At 43.6% G+C, this 27,747-nt stretch overlaps 2 protein-coding genes across 2 annotated transcripts; both read left to right on the forward strand.

Annotated features, from left to right (window-relative positions):
* The first annotated feature begins 1,288 nt into the window (after positions 1 to 1,288).
* LOC128709808 (tolloid-like protein 1) lies at positions 1,289 to 19,114 on the forward strand. Its single transcript, XM_053804827.1, has 11 exons — positions 1,289 to 1,586; positions 10,257 to 11,751; positions 12,782 to 13,033; positions 13,153 to 13,562; positions 15,104 to 15,249; positions 15,497 to 15,698; positions 16,529 to 16,790; positions 16,911 to 17,116; positions 17,348 to 17,994; positions 18,083 to 18,517; positions 18,690 to 19,114. Exons 1-11 carry the CDS (start codon positions 1,289 to 1,291, stop codon positions 19,017 to 19,019), a joined length of 4,683 nt encoding a protein of 1,560 aa, XP_053660802.1. The 3' UTR covers positions 19,020 to 19,114.
* Positions 19,115 to 20,771: 1,657 nt separating this feature from the next.
* Positions 20,772 to 27,747, forward strand: LOC128709807 (protein abnormal spindle). The gene is made up of 6 exons (XM_053804826.1): positions 20,772 to 20,786; positions 20,861 to 21,031; positions 21,100 to 22,872; positions 22,957 to 27,195; positions 27,272 to 27,391; positions 27,487 to 27,747. The coding sequence occupies exons 1-6, from the start codon at positions 20,772 to 20,774 to the stop codon at positions 27,745 to 27,747; spliced, it is 6,579 nt and encodes a 2,192-aa protein (XP_053660801.1).

A 27,747-nucleotide genomic window follows, 5' to 3' on the forward strand; every position in this document is an offset into this window, starting at 1 on the left:
CTTTGGGGAGGGAAAGGAATGCTGCTGCGAATAATCGCCTTCCCTTTGGACGGGTCCTTTGCTACGGAAGAGCAGTTTTTATTGATGGCAATGGGTATGTGAATGTTTCAGGAGACATGCTGCACACCCGATCCGTCCCCCGTAACCCTTTAACGCACTCCGCCTCCACCCGCCCCAACCATCCTGCGGCAAAGGAACGGTTCCGTTCCCTGTTCTAAGAAATGAGCGTGTGTTGTTCTGTGTGGGAATCTTGATGAAACGACCGATGGGTCTGCCAAATTACGATTTTGAAACACTGACAGAGGTATTAGTCTGTGTCACATGTGGTTCATGCAACATAACACGTGAACAACGATTCCGTAATGAAATATTTCGCCGAATGGTCGACGGTGGAGTTCTAGGCATGGGTGGAATTTCACAGCGCCTCTCTAATTTCGTAGCCATTTTTATTCCGAAATTAGACATGTTAGCTGAGCCTGCCGTTCGTTCCCGTGTCTGGCAGTAGTTTGTGTGTTGAATGAATGTATCGCCTTATCAATAGTGTCGACGTTCGAATGATCTTGCAGCCTATAACTTACGGAGAATATGTTGGTTGATTGGTGTGATATTGTAGCAGAACATATTACACTACGCTAAATTACGCAAGTGAGTTCGCCGCGAGTGAGTTTGGGGAAGTTATCGAAAAAAGAATCAAACGTTTTCTCTCGCACAGCAGCTGTTTGGTTTCATTTTTTTTACGGTACGGATGGTTTTGCAGGGTTAAACAATAATGTTGGATATGCTGATTCTGCTCAAGGATAAGGAAAAATCAATATGTAATGCTGTATAGTGCGTTTTCAGCGGACGGGCTAGTGGATAATCCAAGAAGTAAAGTGCTAAAAGGGAGAAGGTGTATTCGGTAGAAAACGAGTGGTCCCACAGTGACAAGTTCGATTCGATGAGTGCTTTAGTGTGGCCGCGTCCGGAAAACGAGATTGCGCACGTACGCAATCGCTAGCAGGTACTTTCCGGCCCTTCTGCTACATCAATATCTACCAGCGAATGATAATGTAACTTCGCCACACGTGGGTTTTTTTTTGTCGAACATTGAAACATCGCGCGACAGCTCAACAGAGCTGAACCCCTCAGTCAGTGTGAAGCCAGGATAGGAAAACCAGTGAGAAGTGAGAAGAAAAATAAAAGAAAGAGTGAGAAGTGGTGAAACAACTGAAAAAAACCCAAATCATCAGCCAGTGGCAACTCGCGTTGTTACCGGTGAAGGATTCGCATGGGAGTAGCTGAGCAAACGATGATGATTCATCCGTCGGCGTACCGGCAGCACCGACGCCGAGGGCTCCATTCGCAGCAACCGGTGTCGGATTTAGTGCGGAACCATAAACCGTACCGACGGACGGTAGGATTTCCGCGATGGATACCGATCGTCATGGTGATCGTTTTCATTAATCAGCTTACCGAAGGCCTGTTGCTGAACGAGACGTTGATAACGCAGAAGCATCAACACCACCGGTACACGATTGATGAGCTGGTCGATGCGCGCTTTCCGAAGAGCATCTCTGGTGACATCGACATGGATCCTTGCAAATCGAGTAAGTAAATCTTCACGGTAGCCTAGCTACCAGTCGAATGTACATCATATAGCGCCTTGTTGCGCAAATTACCGTACGGCGCATGTTGAAGCAATTTTGCTTCTACACCATACCACAAAAACACAAAAACACCACAAAAAATACTTAAATAATCCGTAAAGGACACCTTTCATCCGTCAGATGAAGAGTTTAACTCATTTTGTGTAAGGGGTGATATAAGTTGCAGTCGAAGGAGTTGTACGAAAACATAACTGTTGAATGTTCAAACACGTTTTTCCCCCAAAACTACGCACAGGGGAGCGCCGATTATCCGGGTGAAATTTAACAAGGTGTCTGATTATCCGTGCGGCTCGGAAATGACAGTTCCAACGGGAATTTGACGTATTTCATGCAACATCGTTGACAGGAGAAATGAAAGACGAAATTTTATCAGACAAAAACAGCTCAAATTCTAAAACAAACTACCACAGTTTCTTGGGCTACAATAACACACGCAGGAAAAATAAATTATACAGCAAATCCGCGCCATACGCCATACTCGCTATACGCGATATTTTCGAAAAATGACAGCTCAAAGATAATCAAAGGAATTCTGCAAAAGACAGTTCTAAAAACTTGTATACGCAATGAAAAAATAGAACGAATGTAATGTTTACAAGTTATTTTCGTAAAAAATATAATAAAGTAGCGAATTTTTCTTAGTTCCACGCAATTTTATTGCGAAATTTTCTGTGACCCCTTATACATGTTTATATTCCAACTCTTCAACTTGGAAGATAATAATCAATAGGAGTTTTGAATTTTTCGCCAAAACAGCCGATGAAGCTAGAACAAATTTGATATTTTCCCCTTAAGATTTGATAAATTTATCATCATTGTGCGTAGGATTTTTTTTTTAATTTTGTTGACAAATTTAAAATTGACAACGTTTAGAAAAATATAGCTATGCAAAAATGAACAAAAAGCACTACAGAACCGAATCACATAAATCGGCTACGTATGATAATAGAAAAAGGTGTGTAGAATAAAAAAAACCTCGTTCGAATCGGACGAACCTTTATTATGTCGGCTAATTTTGAGAACATGGTTTCGAGATAATCGCGTTTAAAATGTTGCGAGTGCACTCAGAAGATTGCTTCCCTTTTTTATCACTAGCTGGGGAAAAAAACAAATTCATATTTTTTTTATATACTACTCCTTTAAGAAAATAATGTTAATATTTTGCTTTGCAATGAAGTAGGAAAGAATGCTTTGTGTGTATAATTTGTTGCAGGTTTATCATAAATGGTTTTTTGTATGTACTGTTATGTATTTACACCAGAACATCTTTACTCCCTAGTACCTTAATCTAACGCAACATTTTTCCACAGCTAATGATAATAATCGTAATCTTGTTTAAGTTGTCTGACTAATAACGAAGGCGATAAATATTTAGCACGTGCGAACGAGTTATTTGAATTGCTAATCATTTAACATTTTTTAACTCCCAGTTGATGATATGGTAAACGTGGCATCCAAGCACTTTAAAAGGTTGCATAATCATTCTTTGCGGCTACTGGTGAGCAGCATGTTTTAATTATCCTGTGTTTTTCAAAAATAAAACGTGGGAACATTTTATGGTGCTTTGAATTATGCTATGCCCAACAGCTAAATTTGCAGACTGTTTATTATTGGTTTTAGCGAGCTCAGTCTAGAGCGTTCGAAAGGTTGTTTTATGTTTTAGCCATACCTATACAATGTGTAATTATTTCCGATGGCCCATGGTTTTCAAATTGTGTGCCTCTCGAAGCGTTAGTTTATACAAAAGAAGTTGTTTCCCCCTTTTCTTAGGTTCATGGCCTTTGGGAAGTTCTAGAAACAAATTCATAATGAAAATATATATTATATAATGAAATATAAAATATGAAAATATGGTGAGTCTAATCCGCTGTACGACAGTAAGTTCACCGTACAGCTCATGGAGTTCGTCGTTGTAGCGATCCTTCTGAGCATCTTCCTCTCGAACGGGTTTTCGCCTGTTTTTGACAAAGTCCATGTTCGAGAGGCATAAGTGAGTACTGAAATTATTTAAATTCTATATAGTACCAACTTTGTTCGTCGTGGCAGGAGTTTTAAGTAGAGAAGTTTCCTCAGACTGAGAAATCCTTGAGCTATCTGTAATCCGTTGGATACATGAGGCAGGTGACGTGACTGACCCTACGCTCAAGCCCCCAAGCACCTCTGAAGAGCCTTGCGACAGCTTAATTTAGCGTCTGGTTATCCCACACGAGGTTCAGGTAGCCCAGACTATCCACTCCTATCCTGTTTTTCCATGCGCCACCATCTGCCCACGGAGTTGGGACTAGCCCATGTACCCAAGGTTGGATATGCGGTGACGCTTGTTATCATTCTGCAGCGTCTGGAGGATGTGACAGAATAGGAGTTGAACAGGAGAGCCTGTGGAACCTTCAAGAGGCTACCCAATTGCAGAGCGAATTTTCCGGAATATTAGCGAAAATTCAAAATTAGCATTGGTTATATTCATACATCAACCTCTTGACCATCTTCAAAATGATATCGTTAAAAAGAAGCACTTGAAGCCATGCGTGTGTGGCTGGAAAATCAAAGAACCGCTATAACGACAAGTTTAATTGATTGTACTACTGCCCTAGTATTGCGGGTGGAATGAGAAGATTGCCGTGAGCTGATGTCCTATCAAGTGAATGACACCAAACAACCCAGTCTGCAAAGTTTGTTGGTGTGCCAGTGAGGACGGCATGATAAAACTATCAGAGGACTAACGACGCTGGGTCGAGAGGAGTAGAATGTACTACCGTAGCACGCCCGATGGTCTACGAGAAGTACCGAGTTTTAGCTTGCATTTCAACATCAAACTCAACTTCAAATCTCTTCAAATAGAAGCTCCAATGTAAAGCGTTTTCCTTTTTTGGGTGCTGCCTAATAAACATTTTCGAAGAACCGCTATGGTAAATCTGTTTACCACAAAAAATTAAAGCAATATTAATTAGGCATTCTACCGGGGAACCGTTATTAATGTTAGTTGGAACTTTATCCTCACTCCAGTCACAAGCTTCTCGGGGACTCCTTCCCTGTACAGGACAACCTAAGCCTTATGTATCGAAAATAAAATTGGATATATTTCCTGATATTGGAGGTCAGTTATCCAAGCAAGTTAATTTCATAACATCGTGCAACTGTGGGTTTTGCACAGTTTTAAGCGGTTTGTTAAGTTTGTTGTTATACTTATTGTTTTAATTTTATCGAAAGGCTGTGAGCATATTTCCTGCTATCATAACCACATTGAAACATACAATTGGTGCAAGATATTATTGCATCAACATGATATGCCATGTTGAGCTGAATTTAATTTTAAACGTTCGTTTTTAATCGAACCGAACAAGAAACAATGCAATTAAGCTTTTTTTGCTGCTCGTGTGGTGCTGTGTGGACAGCAACAGTGGGACACTCACGTTCTGTGGGGCGGTGCATCGTGGTTTTGCTGTACTACTACGGTACGGTACGCTGCCCGTTGATGATTCAATTCAAATGCCCAGAGATGCTGTCCTGCATCCGTAACTGTGTTGGTGCTGCTCCAGCAACGTGTATGTTTTTTTTTGGCGTTGTATCCATGTGTAGCGCTGGGTTCCCTGAGAATTGAAATGGAATGGAAAGGCGGCAACCGCTATGCAATATGCGTTCTTGTGGGGTGAGCGGAACAATTTAAATGGGATCGCGTGGGCCGCAGCTCTGCTACGGTTATAATTTAATTAATTCTAATTTATCATCGTTCCACCTCCGAAGGACTGACTTTTCCGTACACACTGCATGGTTGTTGGTGGTGCCTTTGGAACACTGTAGCTTTTTGACTATTTTTTTTTTTGTGTGCATTTTTAATTCATTTCTTGTAAAGAGGTTGTTGAGGATACGGTTGAAATTAGTTACTTGTGTTGTTATTGAACTTCATGAAAGGATCTTTTGTTAGTTCATGTGCAATAACTGCACCATTTCTGGGATTAAGATTTCGCAATATCATTTTCTTTTTTGCCCATTAAGCTATGATTATTTCAAGTTCATAGTACCAGTTGTTTGGTACATGAATCTGTTGAATTGTCAAAAAAATAATTTTCTTTTGTAAGAGAAAGTGTTTTAAATAATTTATTGTCACGCAGATAATATTTGGATCGGCATTTACCATTCCAAATGTTTGTTTGCCACAATCAAAATGCTACGTCCAGATGTTCTAAACACTCATCCATTATGCTTTGGAGCACCATTTATTGTTGGCAGTGTAAGCCTTTCTCATTTGACCTACTTTAATGTTCTGCTTATGTTGCGGGGGAATAAAATCTGTCACATCTATCATGCGTACGCGTATGGTACTGTATAATTTTGGTTCTAAATGATTTGTTTCCCGAATCGGTATCTCGCTTCCAGAGACTCAATTACATGCGAAATTTTACACTTACACTCCCAAAAGCACCAGTGTAGCTTAATTTTATGGCATATTGTTTGCGCGGAAGCAGTACATGATGGAAAAGGTGGATGGATGAGGGTTTCATTTCCCAGCTGAGACTTCTCCACAACAAGAAATGAAAAACACCACCAAATCACACGTGGGAAAACATATGTACCGTGCATGTGTACATGAGCAGACTGGAAGCTAAATATGTTTTGCAGTATTCGGGCGCGAGGTCTGCATGAGATGCAGGGAAGAGACGAACAAGAAAGAATCAAATGCAATTAAATGCACATATGCGCTTTTGTTTGCATCGCTTCTGCCAGCTTTCTCCTGTTGCACTTGATGCTAAACTACTTCAGCAACACAGGGTCTCGTACCATCCGCCTTCAGGCAAAGCGTTCCGAATCAAACACACGTTATTGTGAATGGTTGACCATCCATGCGTCCATCCGTATAGGTTGCACTAACTGTAGCACAAAGAAATGCCGGTTGGTTTTTGCTTTCGGTTGATTTCATTCTACGGTGCGCTTTGTCCTACGAACAACAACGAAAATGGACGACTCTCTTACACCCAATAACGAAATTACTGGTTGGCCCGACATCATGCGGTTGATTCAAATTTATTCGTAATTTATGTTCTAACCCAATAGAACCACTAACTAACCGGCCAGGAAAGAGCAGGGTCACAGTGCCCTCGAAGACGATAGGATGGGTTCCGGTTTCGAGCTGTTCGAAACGGATAGTTTCCGGTTGAAGTCAATCGGTTCCATTGAATGAAACGTAGGTGGTAGAACGATGTCGAGCACCCAAATCTTGATGTATGTTGAAAATTGAATTAATCCCCCAAAATTATCTCATTCCAACGAAGGATTCCATTTCAACAGTAGAACGTTTGCCGTTGGTACTCATACCACCCTATTGTTTGTACGCTTTGTTACGGCATAAGGTATGTTAAGCAACGCACGAACTCAGGAAAGAACCGTAAATCGATGCCTATTTCACTGAGTGTGACAAATCAGTAAGTAAGTTGCTGTATTGTGTATCAAGATATTACTCAAGAAACAATGTGTTGGGTCGAAGCATTATGGCAACTATTCATCAGTTTAATAAGTATTTAAGCTTGCAGCGATCCTAAAGTGTCGTGACTTAACATAACGCGTATTATGTAATATATTGAAGGTCATGGGATCGCATCTTTTTGCAACAATGGATTTATTATAATACGTGGTATATCAAAATATCTGGTGTATCATATCTGAGAGTTTAGTATATTATAAACAGTTCCGAAAATGAATAATACACTATCGAACTGAAATCATGATTTTTTTGTTTTTGATAAGTACAATGTTTATCTTGTATTTTAACTTCAGTTTGCTCAATTTTTCCTAGAGTAAGGCCGTTCTTCACACGAACGGACCGGTCCAAAATCGCATCCGGACTAATACCCCGTACGACAGGACTGACTATTTAGCTACGGGTAAATAAAGTCACAGAAAGCCACAATTGGTTACCTCTTGAGGTTGTTGTGCCGATAAAGAAGAAGAAGCATAATTTCTCTTGGGCGGCCTTGTGGTGTATTAGTAGCGGCACCGGTCTTCACACGAACGAACCGGACCAAAATCCCATCCGGACCAATGCCCGTACGCAGGTCTGACTATCCCCCTACTGCTAAATAATGTCAAAGTACAAAATAACACAATTTTGTGAATCCTTCGCCAGTACAGTGGATACACCTTCTTTGGTACAAACAGGACATTATTACTATTTCACTATTCTTAGCACCATTAGAATCATAAGAACAAGTTCTGATTTTTTATCGTCAAGGTTTATTAGTAATTTATAACACCGTTTTTCATTCCTCGGATTAGCTGATTCAGTCATGATCTTTTGCGTTCTTGTAGGTTTTTGTTATCATCGGGCCTAGATTTGTTCCCTGTCAAGGGGAATCTGCGAAACAAAAGCTTTGAATACTTCCGTAAAACATATCAACAGTGCACAAAAAAATCAACAAGTTAGAGAGAAATATTAAAGCGAGAGACCAAGAGTCGACAAAGCCCAGCTCATCCGTTGTGTGAGGGCCGAGAAATTTGGCGGGCCTTATAAAACCACAAGATCATTTCATATATATTTCTTGTGAATTAATATCCTAATTTCATGAAGATATAACAGCGATCCAGATACAGTATGGATAACTTATAAGTATGGTTTAAATAATGTTTTATTTTACCTACTTTTATTTGTGTTTTAAGGAATAAACTTCATGATAGTTTGCAACACGAAAAGGATATTGCTATTGATATCAGTTATATACTGAATCGATTTGTCTAATAACTCATACCCCCCGCATCTTCGGGACTTTGTATTTGGCCTGTTCGCGAAAAATTGGTTGATGCTGGTTAATACAATTAAATCGTTAAGTCGGCTACAGTATCATTACAGTAAGTCGGCCTTAGATATCATTAAGTAGGAATAAGTTTTAATTGGTGATGATTTTTGAAGAATTTTTTATCAAAAACTTGTTTAAACACATAAAATCGTCAATAACTAAAACATAGAAAAAATCGAAACATTAAAGAACATCAGACTAACTATCCTTTTGTAGATCCTCATTTGCATATATAATGAAATGTTAATTGAAAAAATAGATAATTAATTAATAATAAAACTGAAATGATTTATTTTATTTTCAAGTATTACTGATATTAGATTGCATATATTATGGGAGATGGTTAGGGGCGCCATTGGGTATCACCGCTTGACGGCCCCTAAATTTGAATATAAGAATAAATTTTAGGCAATGCCATGTTTAAGCAATACCGATTGAACACAGTGAGAGCTTGGGATCTTTTGATGTATGTTGAGTTCGATTTTCTCGGATACTCGAAACTAGTACCATTCTGCACTCGTCCCAAAATGTTAACCAGCTTTTTATGTATTGGACTACGATGGAGCTTTCGAAGATATTTTACAGCATAACTTTAAATAAGTGTATGCTTTGAACGAAGTCTTTTCATTACAATATGCCTGTAAATAAGACAAAAATAAAGGGAAGTACAAAAAATAGTACATAAAAGGTGTCAAACAATGATAGCTTCACGAAGGTTTTAAAGTAGATAGCGGGCTAAAATGATTAATCTCTCGAAACATGATGATTTAGTGAACAGTAGATCCTCATTTACGATTTGCTGTGTGTATAAATGGTTTAGAGACATACACACACTGTTAATTTTTTTCATATATTGTACCGACAGGAACTGCATATCCATATGTTTGCATTATCCGGTTGACCCAATTATTAAAATGATTCCCTCATGACATGCGAATTATTTCGGAATAGAGTAATAAAGGTAAATATCAATATCTTTACCACCAAACCACCGGCCTAATGGGTTGTAATATGGATAAATTAGGAAACTGTAAAATATACATGAATTGAGCAAGCTGGACAATACCAACAATGTGAAAGGCTGCTGCATACAGCTACGGAAAACTGTGTACAGCGGAAGCTGAGCAAGTCAAGCGATGATTATAATTAAGGTTATCCGGCAACAGTACTACTTAAAATGAACGGTGCATGAGAATTAGAGAATCAGAACAAACATGTACAACTCCAGCAGCACGGATTATGCGTAATGGCTTTGGATTTGAAAAGTTTGCTGGACTTGTAAGCTTACTTGGCATTACAACAAACCAAGAACACGACACCTTTTGCTGTCTAACATTAAAATTAAAAAAGGATCTTCGTCCAAGCGTAGCATATGCATACGGAAATTGGTTAAGCTTAATATAAGTTAAACTGGTCTACAATTAACTCTAATTACCTTTTTCCTTAATGCACAACATTCTTCAATGTTTCGAGATAGCTGGAAATGTCATAGAAATTTAAACCATTTGGTTCCAGTTTGGTAGCTCAGTCAGAATGTTGTTTTATTTCGTATTTTAGAAAACACCATGCATCATATGGCCCCGATGTCCTATAGTACATGTCCGTGTAAACCCATATGTAAAGGTGATAAATGGGTTCTGGCTGTGGTCATGGACATGGTCAAAATGGTTATGGACTATCTGTTAAGCACAGGTGCTTCCAGGCAGCTGGCGCTCGACCAGTGAACCGATGAAAACTGGGTCGTCGGGTGTTTCTAATCACACATAAACGTACTCTGTCTCACCCACTCACTTTCATTTCGCTTCCGTCGTTGTTGCATTCGCAGGTGGATTTATGGGCGACATCGCTATGCCGAACGTAAATTATGAAACCGAATGGCAGCGTCAACGAATGAACAAGAGCCTCGAGCAGGACATCGTGAAGCTGAAGCAGGAGGTGTATCTCGAAGGGTTACAGGTCGAGGAGGAAGGCATGACGGACATGATACGGAAAAAAACGAAACAGCGCGCCTCAACGCCACTGTCCGGTATGACGTCCGCCACGGGCGGTCAGTACGCGCATTCACCATCCAGCACGTCATATGAGAGCGAAAATTCCATCACGGACAGTTCCGGTGAACCTCCGGTGCGAGCTACTATTATCGACAATCGGGACAACATTATTGTGCGCCGCGAGCCCGACACGGTTGGGGAAAAGGTGGCCGAGCCTAAAACTGCCACGCCTAACAAAAAAAATGCAACTGGTGCCATTCGGAACATTGACCATAATCGGATCCAGTCCAACACGAAGGACATCGTTATCGATTCGATCAGCGATAATATTATCAGCAACAATCACGCCAGTAGGAAAGTAGTCACATTTGCCTTACTGACGAAGACACCAACGACCACCACAACAACATCGACGACGACAATAGCTTCCGTAACTGGCGGACACTCTACCGGCATGGCATCGACAGTCCCGCAAAGGGCAGAAGGAAGCAACGAAACTACGGCTACAGGTACGCCCGCAGTGGAACCAATGAGACGACAGCATCTATCGAATGAGCAGAGCGGTCAACTAACGAGCGGTTCCAGAGAACAAGATGCTGGCCATGTCCGCACCCGCCGTCGTCACCATCGTAGACGTCGACAGCAGCAACATTCGTCGTCCCAACATCCCAAACTACACGATGCGGTTGATGGCATATCGGACAACTCTGCTCCAACAGCGAAAACCACATCCGAACAGCCCTCGTCGAATGGAACGGTCAACAAAAACTCGTACCACTCACGGTTGGAACGTTTGCGCGTCGAGCTGGGCACGGTAACGTATTCGGTTCGGGATCGCAATCTTCGATCGAGTCACCACCATGAGCAGCACCATCAGGACAAGCAGGACGAACCGGGCGTGCGAAGAGTGCAAACGCGTACACCGAAGAAGAAGCGACGTCGCGTTGGAGGTGTCAGCAAACGGAAGCATCATCAGGATGTCATCGCTAACGACCACGGAAAGCACGACAACGATGACGGTAATAACAACGAACAGCGGGAGAACATGCCCGTTGATATGGCCAACTTCAGTGCCGGTAAGCTGCAGGGTGAAAGGAACGGATGGCACAATGGATACCACGAGCAGTCCTATCATCCTCGCGCTCAACATCGCCATCATTCTGAGCACCACCTTTACGAACGACCGGCCCAGGCACAATCTTCCCGGACGGTGCAGGACGAAAGCGACAATGCCATGAATTTGCATTTCCGACCGGACCATAAAGCACAGACTCCGGGTGCTCAAGATTCACCCCGAGCGTTCTTACCTGTTGAGGATGAAGCTGAAAGGTACGTACGCCTCTCCTTTTCTCCTGCAATCATGCAGCACATCGCGCATTATATTGCTACAAGTAGACGTGGCTGCCCTGGTCCTGTCAAGTGTTTGCTGCAAGTGGCCACTTCGGACGGGCGATTGCGCCCGTGTCAGGTGGACGTACCGCGTTGACGAAACTTTGTAAACGGTGCTTTGTACTACGATGGCTGGGATGCTTCGTTTTGTACTATTTGACCGAATGGTGCATACAACGGGAGGAGTCGGTGCAGCAGTTTAATCCTACCGATCCTTCCTCGTGCCGTGCTCGGTGCGCACGGCTGCTGCCAAGGGTGTTGAAATGGAGAGCATTTTCATGATTCCGTAACGAATTGCGAAGAATGACGGCGTACCGTGAACACGGTGTACAATGTCATCGACGGTTTTCTGCTCACAACACAGATGAAGGACGTGCATACAAATGTAGGATCATTGCTGGGGGATATTTCAATTTATCATTCGTATTCTTTTTTTTTTGTCTCCGTTTTTTGTACTCGCGCAAAATACCTTTCCGAAATGCGGATGGATATTCCCCGCAATAAAACATACAATTATGCTACATAGTACATACAAAGTTCGCCAAATGTACTACATGACAAATGTAAAAGGGCGATTTGGAAATGTTGTTTGAATTTCCACATAATTCCGCTGGAAGTTCCACAGTTTTGCAAAACATTAAACTGTGAATTATCAATTTGTTTATAATCTTTACTTTGCTACAATTTTGCAACTCCATTTATTTGGTACGCCAATCATACTGCGGTACTGCGCACCTCCACCTTCATTGCTCCGACACTACACAATGCCAATCATCACAGTTAATAAAACAACTGCAATCAACAGCAAAGCGATGCGCGGTCACGGGTTTCTCCTTCTGTGTTTTAAACGCTGAATCAATCGAAATGAAGTAGTAGCACATGAACCGAACCTCGTCACTGCATACGGGTTTGTACATAGCGATGATAAACAGCGGTATTTGAGTGTTTGATTTTATTACCACATTCACAGCCATATTTACTATGCATCAGACGATCGGGACCATCAGCATCATCGTGTGGCACGGGCGGCAACGGCAAAGAAGGAACGCATCTGGGACTTTGGCGTCATACCTTACGAGATTGATGGGAACTTTAGCGGCATGCACAAGGCCCTGTTTCGGCAGGCGATGCGCCACTGGGAGAACTATACGTGCATCAAATTCGTCGAGCGCAATCCGATTGACCATCCGAACTATATCGTTTTTACCGAGCGTGCCTGCGGGTAAGATGTAGGGAAACAGTCGGGCGCCTCACTTCCCCTGGCCTTACGGCCGTGGTAACACGAATGACCGCTACTAATGATTTTCCTTTTCATTGCTACCGTCCGCCCTTTCCAATCAGCTGCTGTTCGTTTGTCGGCAAGCGGGGAAATGGGCCGCAAGCGATTTCAATCGGTAAGAACTGCGACAAGTTTGGCATTGTGGTGCACGAGCTGGGTCACGTGGTTGGTTTCTGGCACGAGCATACCCGTCCGGATCGGGAAAACCATGTCGTGATCGAGAAGAACAACATCGTGGTTGGGCAGGAGTACAACTTCAACAAGCTCACCGAAGATGAGGTTAACTCGCTTGGTTTACCGTACGACTACGATTCGATAATGCACTACGCGCGTAACACATTCTCCAAGGGTACCTATCTGGATACGATCTTCCCCATCGAAATACCGGGCCGGAAGAGGCCAGAAATCGGCCAACGGTTGCGGCTCAGCGAGGGAGACATCGCGCAAGCGAACCTACTATACAAGTGTGCCAGTAAGTATACACGGATGCTTTTGATTAGTCAAAGTTTTGTTAGCATTTTATTGCATGCAGATTAACAAGGAAAATGTTTTCATACTTAGCACCTCGTTGATACGTGTCTTTTCTAGGATTCAGGGATAACTTATAGCGCCTGCGTCCTTCACTAGGATTTTAGGAGTCCCTCAAGGAAGTGTGCTTAGTCACTTTCTTGTCTTGTTTGTATATGATTTTTCCTGTGTCTTTCCCACCTCTGGACAGCTGCTCTACGCAGACTTTCAGATTTACTATCCAACAGCAGGTCGTGATGACTGTTCGTGTCTCCAATCCTACTTAGACTCCTTCTGTCATTGGTGTTCTGTCATTTTCCTAGATTTATGTCCTAGTAAATGTTCTACTATTTCCTTCTCTCGTGTCCGTAATCCTATTCACTGTATTTACTACCTCAACTCTGTCCAGCCGAACAACTCTGTCCATGTCGTGTTAGTGAAATCCGTGATTTGGGAGTGACCCTCGATTGTAAATTAACTTTCAATGTCCATTTCGAAACCATCGTAAAGAAAGCTTTTAAAGTTTTGGGCGTTATCCATAGGCTCACAACTGACATCAGAGACATCTGTTTGAGAGCGCTCTTTTGCTGTTTAGTCCGTACTCCTCTAGAATACGCATGTTTTGTTTGGACTAAGGTTGGACTAAGAAACTTAAGCAAGTAAAGCGATATTTTACGAAAATGATTTTTCGACGCATCCTGGGTTTCAATTTTGACTCAATGCCCCCATACGATGTGCGATGCCAAATGCTTAGTCTAGAATCTTTGGAGAGTAGACGGGATTTCATTAGTGGCCTCCTCCTGGGTGTCACTGATATGCCTTTACTCCTTTCTCGGGTCCCTATTTAAGTTCCCTTCCACGCCCTACGATCCCGATCTTTTCTCTCTGATCTTGCGAGGTGCACCAGGAATGATTCGTTTCTTGTTTGTCTAAGACTCCTCAACAGCCTGTATCACTTTTTCGATTTCAACCTTTCTTTGACCGTTTTCCGTTCCTGCTCTTGTCCTACTTTAGCTTAGGTTAGGCTCCACATAGTATTTAAGTTACTTTTTGTTAAACCCTTGGGATGAACAATATTAAGAAAGGAAATCAAAATATAATATAATAATATAATAATGTTTAATTAGTTTTACATAGAACTGAAATTCTAAGTGCTCCAATTTTCCTCCATTTACTGGATTTTTGTTTGAATTAACTATGTGTTTGTGGTGTTAATGTTATCTACATTTCATTCCTTCTTAACATTAACTGTACAAACTTCAAAGCCTGTTTCTGCACCCGTTTGCAATATTCTACGATACACACTCCATTTCACTAACTTCATCAAACTCAACCATGCAGCAACATATCCATGTTCTGACGGACAAGAAACAAATTAGAAAACCCTTTCGACAGTCCCTCGCCTTCTGGTGTGATTTTTCATTCATGGCTGCACGTAGGGAACCCCTTACGCTTGAACGACTGCATCATTGCTCCACTTATGCGCTTATCCGTTCTTCGTTTCAGAGTGCGGACGCACGTTCCAGGAAAACTCGGCCAGTTTCACTTCCCCGACGTACTACTCCGCCACACCACCGACCGAACCGGAACGTTGCGAATGGCGCATCACGGCTACACACGGAGAAAGGATAGTGCTGAACATAACCGACCTGGTACGTCTAGCAGGGAAGCAACACATTTGCCGGTTCTGTTCCGAATCCAAACCCAAAACATTCTCACACGCAAAAAAAATCCTTTCATACATCATCAATCGTCACTCAGTGTGGTGTTCGGTATTTCCATCCTGTCATATGATTACACCAGATGGTCCAATCCAAGGAAACGGAAAAATGATTTCTTGTCGCCTTTGCCTCCGATTAACTTGATTTCACTTCGCTCGTCTCTTCCAACATTTGGCAGGATATTTACAAATCAAACAGCTGCAGGTCAGACTACCTAGAGATTCGGGACGGTTACTGGCACAAGTCGCCGATACTGGGTAAATTTTGTGGTTCCGGCAAGGTGAATGAGCTCATCCGCTCCACCGGCAGTCGTATGCTGCTCACGTACACAACCACCTTCCGGCAGGCATCGATGCGGGGCTTTGCGGCCAACTACGAAGGTGCGTAGCATGTAATATAACCAACTGTCCATATTAATGCCACAGCACCAGCGAGGAAGGGAGAGTGTGAAATTGTAATGAAGGGACTTTTTAATGTAACAAGCGGTTGAATCGTTGGGGCGAGCCCGTGGCATGATGGTAGCGGCACCGGTCTTCACACGAACGAACCGGACCAAAATCCCATCCGTATCAATCTTCCACGCAGGGCTGACTATCCAGCTACGGGTAATTAAAGCCACAGAAAGCCAGAAATAGCAGGCCTCTAGAACTCTTGCGGTTGTTGTGCCGATAAAGAAAGTAGAAGAAAAGGTTGAATCGTGAAAAGGTTGAACAAAAACCTCTTGAAATGTATGATGCAACGGTTAGTCGCACCGGTCTTCACACAACAAGACCGAGACAATATCCCATGTGAACCGTTCCCCCGTAGAAGGTACAGACTATCCGGCTACGTATTAAAATTATAAGTCGGTACGGTCCATCTAACAAAGAAAAACACAACATTGAGACAAATATTGGAGGGTTGAGAATGTTGGAAAAACTGTGGAACGATGAACCGAAATTTTGTAAAAAAAGAACAGTACTACATTCAAATGTTCGTAAATTTGATGCAATATTTGGATAATGTTTTTGTTCTCAATATTAGCATATCGACAAAATTATCAGTATACAAGGTTTCGTAACTATTTTGTTATCGAGAAATTCCACGAACCGTCACGCCGTTCACGTGGCGTGTTTATCTTTTAATGTCCACCGTCTTGTCGTTATGCCATTCACGAAAAGTAAGCTCACAGTTCTTCGTTTACTCTCGATTTCCATGGCCTCGTTTCCAGCAATCTGTGGCGGCGATATGAATCTCGAATCGGGCGGACGTCTCGAATCACCAAACTATCCCGTCGACTACTTACCGAACAAGGAATGCATCTGGCGCATAACCGTCCCGAAGGACTATCAGGTTGCTTTAAAGTTTCAATCGTTTGAAGTGGAAAACCATGATAACTGCGTTTACGATTACGTCGAGGTACGGGACGGCGGTACGGCAGACTCGCGGCTTATTGGTGTTTTTTGCGGCTACAAAATACCACCTGATATGAAGTAAGTACCGTTCGCTCCTACACAAATGCTCATTTTATGGGTGCTTGGTGGTTGCTGTCCTTGGATGTGGGATTTCACTTTTTTAGCTTTTCTCTTCTTTTTTGTCATTTCCCCTTCTAGATCAACGTCCAACAAGCTGTTCGTAAAGTTCGTATCAGATGGGTCGGTGCAGAAGGCAGGATTTTCGGCTACCTTCATGAAGGAAGTGGACGAGTGCGAGCACATGGATCATGGTTGTGAGCACGAGTGCATCAACACCCTCGGGGGTTACGAGTGTGCCTGCTACATCGGTTACGAGCTGCACAGCGATAAGAAATCGTGCGAGAGTAAGTTCTTCTTCCTTCCAGATTGGCCCTGTTCTCGAGATTGTTCTTTAGCCGTGGTGCGAGGTTTAAACCCATTTCAAACCTGGATCGCCATAGCTATTGAAAGCAGATGGGAGAAATTGCTGCCCGTTGTCTGTTGATGCTAGGATATCAGGAACAAAGGGATTTGATTTGTGGTGTTGATCCGATTAGAAGTCGCTCTAAAAACAGTCTTGCTATTGTGTTTTGCAGATGCCTGCGGAGGTCAGCTGGACACCCCGAACGGTACTATCCTGTCACCGTCTTTTCCGAAAGAGTACCCCATCATGAAGGAGTGCGTGTGGGAGATAGTGGCACTGCCACAGCACAAAATCACCCTGAACTTTACACACTTCGACCTGGAGGGTAATACGTTTTATCAAGCGTCCGAATGCGAATACGACTACGTGGCCGTGCTGTCTAAAAGCCCGGACGGAACGCTTCACAAGCACGGTTCGTTCTGTGGGTACAACGTACCGGCACCGATTACGTCCGAGTGGAATATCCTACGGGTGGTGTTTAAGTCTGATAAGACGATTCAGAAGACGGGTTTCGCTGCTGTTTACTTTACCGACATTGATGAGTGTGCAGTCAACAATGGAGGATGCCAGCAGGAGTGCAAAAACACCGTTGGGTCGTACGTTTGCTCCTGCCGCAACGGATACACGCTGCACGACAATGGGCACGATTGCAAAGAGAGTGGCTGCAAGCATGAGATTTTTACACCGCATGGCCAAATCCTTAGTCCCAATTATCCCGACTACTACCCACCGAAGAAGGATTGCATCTGGCACTTTACCACAACGCCCGGCCACAGGATACGGTTGGTTTTCAACGTGTTTGATATTGAACCGCATCAGGTGAGCACTTTTCGGATTATTTGCTTCCAAAAAGAGTATCACAATTTTACGGGTATATTCACCACATTCTCAACACTTCTTTCCACAGGAATGCGCTTACGATCACATCGTCATCTATGATGGAAACTCACCGGACAGCCACACTTTGGGGCGATTCTGTGGTGCAAAAATACCACATCCCATTTCGTCTTCGTCAAACCAAATGTACATGGTGTTCAACACGGACACTAGCGTGCAGCGGAAAGGTTTCTTCGCGAGCCATTCGACCGCTTGCGGTGGGCGTCTCAAGGCGACCGAAGTCAAGAACCACTTCTACTCGCACATCAAGTTTGGCTCGGGCATGTATGACAATGGGGCCGACTGCGAATGGACGATTGTGGCCGATTCGGGCCAGAACGTACAACTAAAGTTTCTAAGCTTCGAGCTGGAGGAAGAAAAGATGTGCTCGTACGATTACGTCGAGGTGTACGGCGGATTGGATGACGAAAGTGGCCCTCTGCACGGAAAGTACTGTGGCAATGCGGTATGTGATTTGTTTTTTCTACTAATCGTGTGGTGCGCTCTATCGTTATATTTTGCTTTTGTTTGGCTTTTTTCAATTTTCGTTTCCGGTGTACCTATGTTTGCCGTGTTCTTTTGCTGTGTTTTTGTCTCTCTTTTCTCTCGCCTTGGACTGGATTGTAATTGCGGTACAGAATCCGCCGGAAATTATCTCGATGCACGAGGCGCTAATGGTGCGGTTCCGTTCGGACGATACGGTTGGATTCAAGGGCTTCTCGGCTGCATACGTCGCGATCAAGTCAAACGATGACGTGCTGACCACTGACGAAGAAGGTTCTGATAGTTCCGATATCATCCCGTTTCCCGGTTCACTAAAAACAGTGTTCATCAAACAGGGCGAAGATATGGACGAGGAGGAGGAGGACGACGATATCGATTATGAGATCTACCCAAACCGACCAACCAACACTAAGATGCACATCGCGGTGCACAACGATATACGCTCATCTCAGGCGATCGACTGAAACATAATCAAATACTTTGCCACGTAAGGTGTTGATGCATACGCCATCGGTACCACCGGCCACACAACCCTGCGCGAGCTGCCACTGCATGGACAATATATTATCAACCTATCATTTCTCCAGCTCTGGCGGTCCATCTGGTTGTTCCAGATGATTTTCAGAGCAGGAGACGAATGTATCCGTCTAATATGCTCAACGTTCTTCAGAAATATGCGAACGGACCGAAAGCTAGTGTAAGAGTAACTTCAATACTTGAACTCTTCCCAGAAACGTGTATCGCTGGATAAGCACAGTACTCTTTTCTTTATATTTAATCCCATTCCTCAGGACTCTATGTTCGGTAATGGTCATTGAATGGAAGGAACGATCGATAGACAGTTTAATGCAGATAGGGAGATCCCAAGTGTAGATAGGATTCACCACACGTCGGTTAGGAGGAAGAAGTCTTGCAAGGAAATCTTCGTGCAAAGTAACGATCGTTGATCGTTGCGTGTAATCTACAGTGAACCAAAATTGTAGTGAGTAATTTTAACAGCCATAAATGAGCCAACGGAATATATATATATATACATATATATAGTTATATTTACATTACAACCTAAGCTGGTAAGTCTTATTAAAGAAAATCTTTAGAAATTAATGTTAGGAAAATTACTACTAAATATAGCGAAGTCTCTGTTTTACTACATCTTAAAGTTTTTGTTCAGTCGGCTCTAGCCTTCTTCTCGGTAGTCGTAATAGAGATAGCGAACCGTAGGCTAGACGAACTGTTTCTTAATCGAGTTGACTTTTAGGAGCGTTACATATTGTTCTATAAAGTTTCATTCCTCTCATATCAGCATCGTTTGGGGAAAACGGTCGTTTTCCCTTTGATCACACTCTAAATCTTCCCAGGACCGGGACGTGCCACAGTCACGGTCCCCAGTAGTTTGTAGATACAGAAACAGGCGTACGAACTGGACGGTAGCTAGTATGTAATGCGAATTGCAGTAACGTGAAAGCGCCATGGCGACCATGCCATTTTGTGTATGTTTTTAAATGGAAGGAACAATAAATCAGTCATTTTCACGTCAATAATTAGATTGTGTTTGCTTTTGATTGCAGGTGCTGGTTTACCCAATTACATTATTGTACCGAGCAGAGCAATAGATGGTTATGATTCAAGTCTTTGAAGATGCGTTCACCGTATCCGTGAAAAGCCACAGCTACGTTGACTTGAATAATCCGCAGTTCTACTGTGGTATTCAGTTTGTTGTTCGGTTTGTTTTAAAAATTATCAATTACCCCGACCCGATCGGAAAGGTTGAACCTTCGCAAGTTATTAACGTGTGTTTCATTGATATCAAGAAATTACAAGTTCTTAAAATAAAGCATTATGTTTGTCCCGCATGTTGGAATATATTAATTTGAACAGCACCACAGCGTCATTCCCGTTGTATGTTCGAATTCTGTTAACCATGTTCGAACGTTTAAAATTGCACGTTCGAACACACCCGTCTGACAGCTGTCATTTTTCAAGCAATCAACGGTTGCAACGCGCTTGGAACGAGTTGTGCTGGTATGGTGAAACTAGATGAAATTGTGAATGGTTTTTCTTGATTGTTGCGAAACTAAAATATTTGGTAAATCGTTCTTCTAGATTGTAGCTGGATGTTCGTAAATAGTTTAACTCAGTGCATAATCGAATCGTTTGTTTTCTAAACAGTATTGACATCGTTTTTTTGGCTTTGCTTGGTGAAGCCATGAAGAAAAATGAGCGCGTTTGAGGTGATTTTCTATCGAGAGATGTTGCTTTATTGGTGTGGTTTGCGTTCGCTTTTTAACGCTTTACGTGTTCGCAGGTAACTTGCACGCCACCAAGAGCGAAAAGAGCACAAGAATCACGGGAACCGACAGTGGTTCTTCTAGGGCCGTTCACACCGAAGGCTACCGTTGTGTTTGAAGGCGTACCTCTGGGAAAGAGCGCCCGCCGCTTGCTCATTGTGCGGAATACAAATAAAACTTTAGTACAGGTAATTGGATGTTCGTAAAGACGCACTCGTTTCGAAATCATTGTACAAAAGTAAATATTGTGCCATAGGTAAAACTATCCAGAGTTCCCGATCCTGAGTGTGGGATCAGTTTCGAGTGGACAGCGGCAGATGTAGAGGCAGGCGCCGAGAAGACGTTAGAAGTTGTATGGAATCCGCAACATTTAATTGTGGGCAAGGAAGTGATCGTACTCACCGATAGCGTTGGCAACAAGAAAGACGTGCAATTTGTACTAAAAACAGTCGAGTTAAAATCGGTGGGACGAAAACCGGTCTCTAAATCATTTGTCGTCCCGAAGAAGTTAAAACTAAAATCACCATCTCCGCCGAAGGTGAAGCTGAAGCGCAACGTGCTATCAAAGAAGACGAAAACATCTCCAGGGAAACAAGGTTGGTCTGTGCCTACGTTTATGATAAACAGTGGAATGGGTGCTATCACATCGAAAGTAACAACGACGATGCAAGGGTCGAGCAACGCGGAACATAGTTTGGAACATAATGACCTACAGGACCAATACTGTACAAGTCCGACGATATCTGCTGGCAGGAATAATGTTGACAAGGAAAATGTAAACCCGGCCACTCCCCTGATTGGTGCTAGTGGATTTGATATTAAAAATCCGGTGACACCGATTTCTGTGTTCGACAGCTATCTTACTCACATGGAAAATCAACCGACACCAGAATGTTATATAAAGGGGATAGGACGCAGAGGGATGGTTGATTTTTCCGTGCGGAAGACTCTGGAAATATCTCCCAAAATTCCGACAGTTAAACTAGCGACCGATTATGTGGCTCCGGATAGGATATTAACTCAAACAACCGTTTTAAAGCAACGGACGCTTAGTCAAGAGCTGAAAGCAACACCACAGGATCGTAATGGAAAGTTTGATCCTAGCTGCTTTTCTACAGTTACTAAAGCAACTACAGTAGACAAAACATATCTAAAGCCATTTATCGGGAGTCCCGCGACGGAGGAAAATGATGATGCACAACAGCAAGCGAACGATAATCTTCAGCGACATTTAACATTTTCACCAGAACCCGAATCATTGAACGTCAACGGTCAAGAGCCGGCAGTAAACCGCAAGCCTAATGAAACATTAGAATCACACAAAATTATTGAGCTTGACTCTCATCGTGAGGAACTGTTGCCCATCGAAGAACATATGAGTGTCATCAACAAGACTCATACGGTGGCCTATGATTCCAATCCACATCTTGCGAGCATTGCGGAGGAAAATATGCCTGAACTTGGTGTAACATTCGATCGCCGCCTGGAGCGTCGTAACGGATCAGTATCAGATGTTGCTGAGCTATTGTCTTCACTACACAACCAGAAAACTTTTATTGTATCCGCGGATGAAAGTGTGCGGTGCGCATCAGTTGAAAACATTGTCAAGAATGTAACCATCACAATTACGGATAATGTTAGCCGTTGTTCGCTTCCAAATCTGCATGAAAAGAGCAGCATTAGCAGCAAGAGCAATCTGGAGGAAGACGACGTGGACAAGATCTTTCAAGAGCATGAAATCCGAGCTCAATCTAGTCGGTTTAATTTGCACGAAGTTGGCCGGTTCAGCGATGAGATGGTTCTAGCTAATACTGGCAAACGTGGCATTGCATCGGTTGGCGACGGAAAGGAAGAAAGGACAATCATGTTTGAAAATGAAATTTCTCCCCCAAAACGTCGGTGTCGCCCTACTACGGGTTCAGGCACAATTTTCACCGAACAACAGCCTACCAAAACGGAACCTTCCGTTAGTCACACATTTCGGAAACCTATCGGATATAAGACAACGCACACTCGTAGTGTAACGCTGGTAAGTTATTGTACATTCAATTGTGGAATATGTGCAGAATGAATACTAGTTCCCCATCAAATAAACATCAATTTATCGTTGCAGACCTCTTCAAGAAATCTCAGTCTTAAGCGACCCGCAGTATCTGCCGCTTTGCCTTCAAAAAGTGCTGAGAAACGTGTGTTTTTGTACGATTCGGATCGACATTTGAAAACGCTCATCAATCCGGACCCGTTTGCGGCGACAACTACGTGCAACCCTTTCCTTACCGTGACAATGTATCTAGATGAACAGGCGTTTGAACAGTACGAGCGACAGATGAAAAAGTGGCTTAACGCCCTAGTCACGATACCGGCCGATTTGGACACGGAACCCAACAAACCGCTCGACGTGGGTAAGCTCTTTGATGAGGTAAAATCCAAAGATCTTGCCCTTGCCCCCACCAAGGAGCTGATCTCGTCAAAATATTACAAAAATCGGTTGAACAGCTTACGCAGTGCAGGAATTGCTCTGTACACTAGTGAGGAGATAGCGGTTCCACTCCGTAAGGTGGCTGCACAGATCGAGAAACAACTACTGTCGCTACGTAGCGAACGAAAGCTTCATCTGGATCTGGTACTGCAACGCTCGATTCTAGAATTACTGCTTTGCTTCAATCCGTTATGGCTGCGGCTCGGGTTGGAGGTTGTTTTTGGTGAACAGATCGAGCTTCAATCCAACAGAGACATAGTAGGATTGAGCACGTTTATCATACATCGATTATTTCGGGACCGTTATCTGGAAGCGCGTAACTCCAAGGCATTCAGTCTTTCCAGTGCTTACGCCGACCATATGAAGAAATTTACGCTGCGAATGGTCTTATTTTTATTGTTTTTCCTCGACACGGCAAAACGGCGCAAACTGATCAAACACAATCCTTGCCTTTTTGTGCGCAATGCACCGTACAAGGAGACACGAGAGATTCTGGTACGATTTTCATCTGCATTGGTAGCCGGAATCGGTGACATTACGAAGCACCTGAAGCGCGTGGGTTATACGCTGTCGCATAAGCAATCTTTTCTGGACGAATATAACTATGCGTTCGAGAATCTAGCCTTAGATCTGCGTGACGGTGTGCGACTGACTCGTGTGATGGAGATCATTTTGCTGCGGGAAGATTTATCTGCAAGCCTGCGCGTCCCTCCAATATCGCGGCTACAAAAGATACACAACATTAATTTAGCGCTGGGAGCGCTCGAGCAGGCCGAATATAAAATTGCCGGTAATATAACTGCTAAGGACATCTGTGACGGACACCGCGAACAGACGATGTCACTACTGTGGCAGATCGTGTACAAGTTTCGTGCGCCAAAATTCAATGCAGCCGCGACCGTCCTGCAGCGTTGGTGGCGCATTAACTGGCTGAAGGTGGTTATCTCACGCCGCATCGAAGAAAAGCGACGCTTTAGAAGAGAAGTGGCCGCACGCACCATTCAAACCGCGGTTCGCGGTTACTGTGTTCGCGTTTGGTATGAGGCCTATCGCCAGAAGAAACTGCGTGCTATCATAATAATCCAGCAGTTCACCAGACGATATCTAGCACAAAAACTGGCCGCCAAACGGTTTGCGGCAATCGTACGCATACAGCAATGGTGGCGATCGATGAGAGAAATGCGATCAGCTCGCGAACGTTATTTGTTGTGCAAAAAATCCGCTATCGTTGTACAAACGTCGTTTCGACGGTACGCACTGGGAAGGAAGCTTCTGGCGGCGTCCACCGTTATCGGTACGATTCGTGCCGAAGCAAAGCACCGTCACCTGCAGGCAACAATAATTCAGCGATGCATAAAATCGTACGTAATCCACCGTCGACTGCATGCGATCGTTAACGGTATGATAGTTTTCATTCGAAAGAAATGGTTACAACATCGATCTGCTGCAAAAATCCAATCTTTCCAACGAATGCGAATCGTTCGAAAAAAGTATCAACTAACCCGTTCGGCTACTATTTTTATTCAGCGTCGTTGGCGCGAATGTTTGGAAACACGACGACTGCGGAACCGATTCTTATTGATGCGTGCTAGCGCCATTAAACTCCAGAATTATTACCGTGGGTGGACGCAAATGCAAATGGATTTGCAAGCATATACACACACGCGGGACCTGATTGTGCATGTGCAGCATCGTTGGCGTGCTACCATAGCAATGCGAAAGGAACGGTTGGCCTACACCAATCTTCGTCAAGCTGCGATTAACGTACAACGAAATTTCCGAGCACGGAAAGCGATGAAATTCGAAGTAGCCCGTTACCAAATGTTACGCAGGATAACCCTTACATTGCAACGACGCTATCGGGCCAACACGGAAATGATGGTACACCGTCAACAGTATATCGCTTTACGAGTTGCAACTGTTTGCATTCAGAGAAGATTCCGAGCTCGATTAAGTATTTGTGCGGCTCGCACAAACTATGCAAAAATCCGTTTAGCCATCATGACCATACAGCGGCGTTATAGGGCCACGGTCCTAATGCGACAGCAAAGGGATCATTTCAATGCTCTCCGACGAAACAGTATCAATGTGCAGATGCGATATCGTGCCATCCTTGCAGGTAGAGCTACGAAGCATAGATATGAAACATGGCGCAGAGCGACCATTTTTATTCAGCGCAAGTGGCGTGCTACATTGCAGATGCGGCAAGATTGTGCTCAATACTGCGTGCAACGCAGTGCGGCGATCACTCTTCAACGGTCGTGGCGAGCTATTCTGTTGAAACGGAAGATACGGTATGATTATTTGCGATATCGTGACGCGGCCACAATCCTGCAACGGCGTTATCGTGCTATAGTACAGGGACGATCGGTTCGTCAAGAGCTGGAGCATCGACGTCGTGCGGCTATTATTATTCAACAACGATTACGTGCATCACTGCAAATGAAACGACAACGACATCAATACCTTCATCTTCGTCAAGCAGCACTCATACTGCAACATCGGTTCCAAGCGAATCGTGCCGGTTTGATGCAGCGCAAACAATATACGGCCCTTAAACGGAGTGCCATAGCGATTTCCAACTGGTGGGCCGCTATTTTAGCAATGAGACAGCAGCGGTCCATCTTTATACAGCTTAAGTTTGCTACCACTGTAATACAGCAACGATATCGAGCACAAAAATCAATGCAAGAAACAGTTCAGCGCTACCGGCACATCCGTTCAGCGGTCGTACTCATACAGCGAACATATCGTGCCCAACGAGCAATGGAAAAATGCCGCGGCCGGTTCTTGAATCTGAAAAGTGCCTCGATAGTGGTGCAAGAGTTCTATCGTGGGTACAAAAAGATGCAACATGCTCGAACAGCCTTTCTGCGGTTACGGGAAACAGTCATATCGATTCAGCGACGGTTCAGAGGAAAGTTGTTAATGCGTCAAGCTGTTGCAGATTATGAACGGATGCAGAAGGCAGCAGTAACAGTCCAGCGTTGGTTCCGCGGTCATCGCGCAATGGTAATGGAACGAAAGCGATTCAATGCTCTCAAGCGTGCTGCTACGATACTGCAGAATCATTACCGTGCCCGTCGGGAGATGGTTCGCAATGTGCAGGAGTACAATCGAGTTTGCCATTCGATTAGAATTCTTCAAACTCGCTGGCGAGCTACACTCAGCATGCATCGAGAACGTGAAATATACCGACGAACAATAGTTGCCGCCAAGATTATTCAGATTCGCTATCGCGCTTACAGGAAACGATTGGTTGATGAGTTGAATTATCGCATTTATCGCAGTGCCGTAATCGTTGTTCAAAGGCGATACCGTGAAAAACTGGAAACTCGTTATGAGCGGCAACGATTCGAACAAATTCGACGCACGGTGTACGGTTTGCAGACTCATGCACGTGGTTTGCTTGCCCGACGAGCCTTCCGGGCGATGCTAACTCCTGAGTATTTGGAGCAGAAACGATGGGAAAAGGCTGCACTACGAGTCCAGAGGTGGTGGCGTGGTGCCTACCATCGGAAGCGCTATCAGACGGCGAAAATGCGCACAATTGCTCAACAGATGGTAGTGAGTCGCCGGGAGGCGCAACGAGATCCTTCCAATCGGCTTAGTAACGTAAGTCGGCTTTGCATGCGCTTCTTGAAAACACGTTTTAGCTCGTCCGAAGCAATTGGCATCCTGCAGCGATTAGAGCGCATGTCACGACTGGTACCGCATCTGCTGGTGGAGGATGCCGTGTTTTTAGCGGTGTTCTGTTATAACACAATGGCCCAGGCCATACGCTCCGAGGTGGATAAAATATTGATAGAAATATGTGCCCGCATCATATTAAATTTGGCACGCTTCGAAGGTACCAAGGAACAAGCATTTCAAGTAAGTTATGGACGAAAATATGCTATATGTTGTTCAGTAAAAACGTGCAAATCATTTATCTTCTTTTTTCGTGCAGGAAAACGGCCTCGTCACGGTGTCACAAATGTTGCTTCGCTGGTGTGATAAAGATTGTGCAATATTTAGCACTCTTTGCACTCTGCTATGGGTTTTAGCTCACGATGATAAGAAGAAAAATGTAAGTTTGGAAATCCATCTCCTTATTTATTTGCTAGTTTTCTTACTGAATTTGTTAAGTAACAAGGGTAAACTATTTTTGTCACGTTTCTGCAGGCTATTCGTCGTTATATGATTTCGAAAGACGCCATATTTATGTTGCGTGAAACAAAAAAGTTAGTACAACGCAAGGAAAAGATGCGCAAGAATGTTCAGCGTCCGGTGGGTTGTTTGGTCGCACCGAATCCGCAGCTAATGCGCACCGTACCTTCACTGGAGCCTGACTTTGGCGTCAACCGCACCAAACCATATATATTCTACTCATCCGTATTTGGGTTTGAGCGGGTTCTTCAGATGTTAGAAGTGGATCTTACATAA

The sequence above is a fragment of the Anopheles marshallii genome, chromosome 2 (assembly GCF_943734725.1).
Source record: "Anopheles marshallii chromosome 2, idAnoMarsDA_429_01, whole genome shotgun sequence".
NCBI classification, from domain to species: Eukaryota; Metazoa; Arthropoda; class Insecta; order Diptera; family Culicidae; genus Anopheles; species Anopheles marshallii.

Coding starts and splice junctions, on each gene's coding strand:
- LOC128709807 (XM_053804826.1), top strand. Junction 21,032..21,099: donor CAAATAAAACTTTAGTACAG/GTAATTGGATGT, acceptor ATTGTGCCATAG/GTAAAACTATCCAGAGTTCC. Junction 22,873..22,956: donor ACACTCGTAGTGTAACGCTG/GTAAGTTATTGT, acceptor TTATCGTTGCAG/ACCTCTTCAAGAAATCTCAG.
- LOC128709808 (XM_053804827.1), top strand. CDS start 1,289: ATGATGATTCATCCGTCGGCGTACCGGCAGCACCGACGCCGAGGGCTC. Junction 15,250..15,496: donor TGCTGAACATAACCGACCTG/GTACGTCTAGCA, acceptor AACATTTGGCAG/GATATTTACAAATCAAACAG. Junction 17,995..18,082: donor TTGATATTGAACCGCATCAG/GTGAGCACTTTT, acceptor TTCTTTCCACAG/GAATGCGCTTACGATCACAT.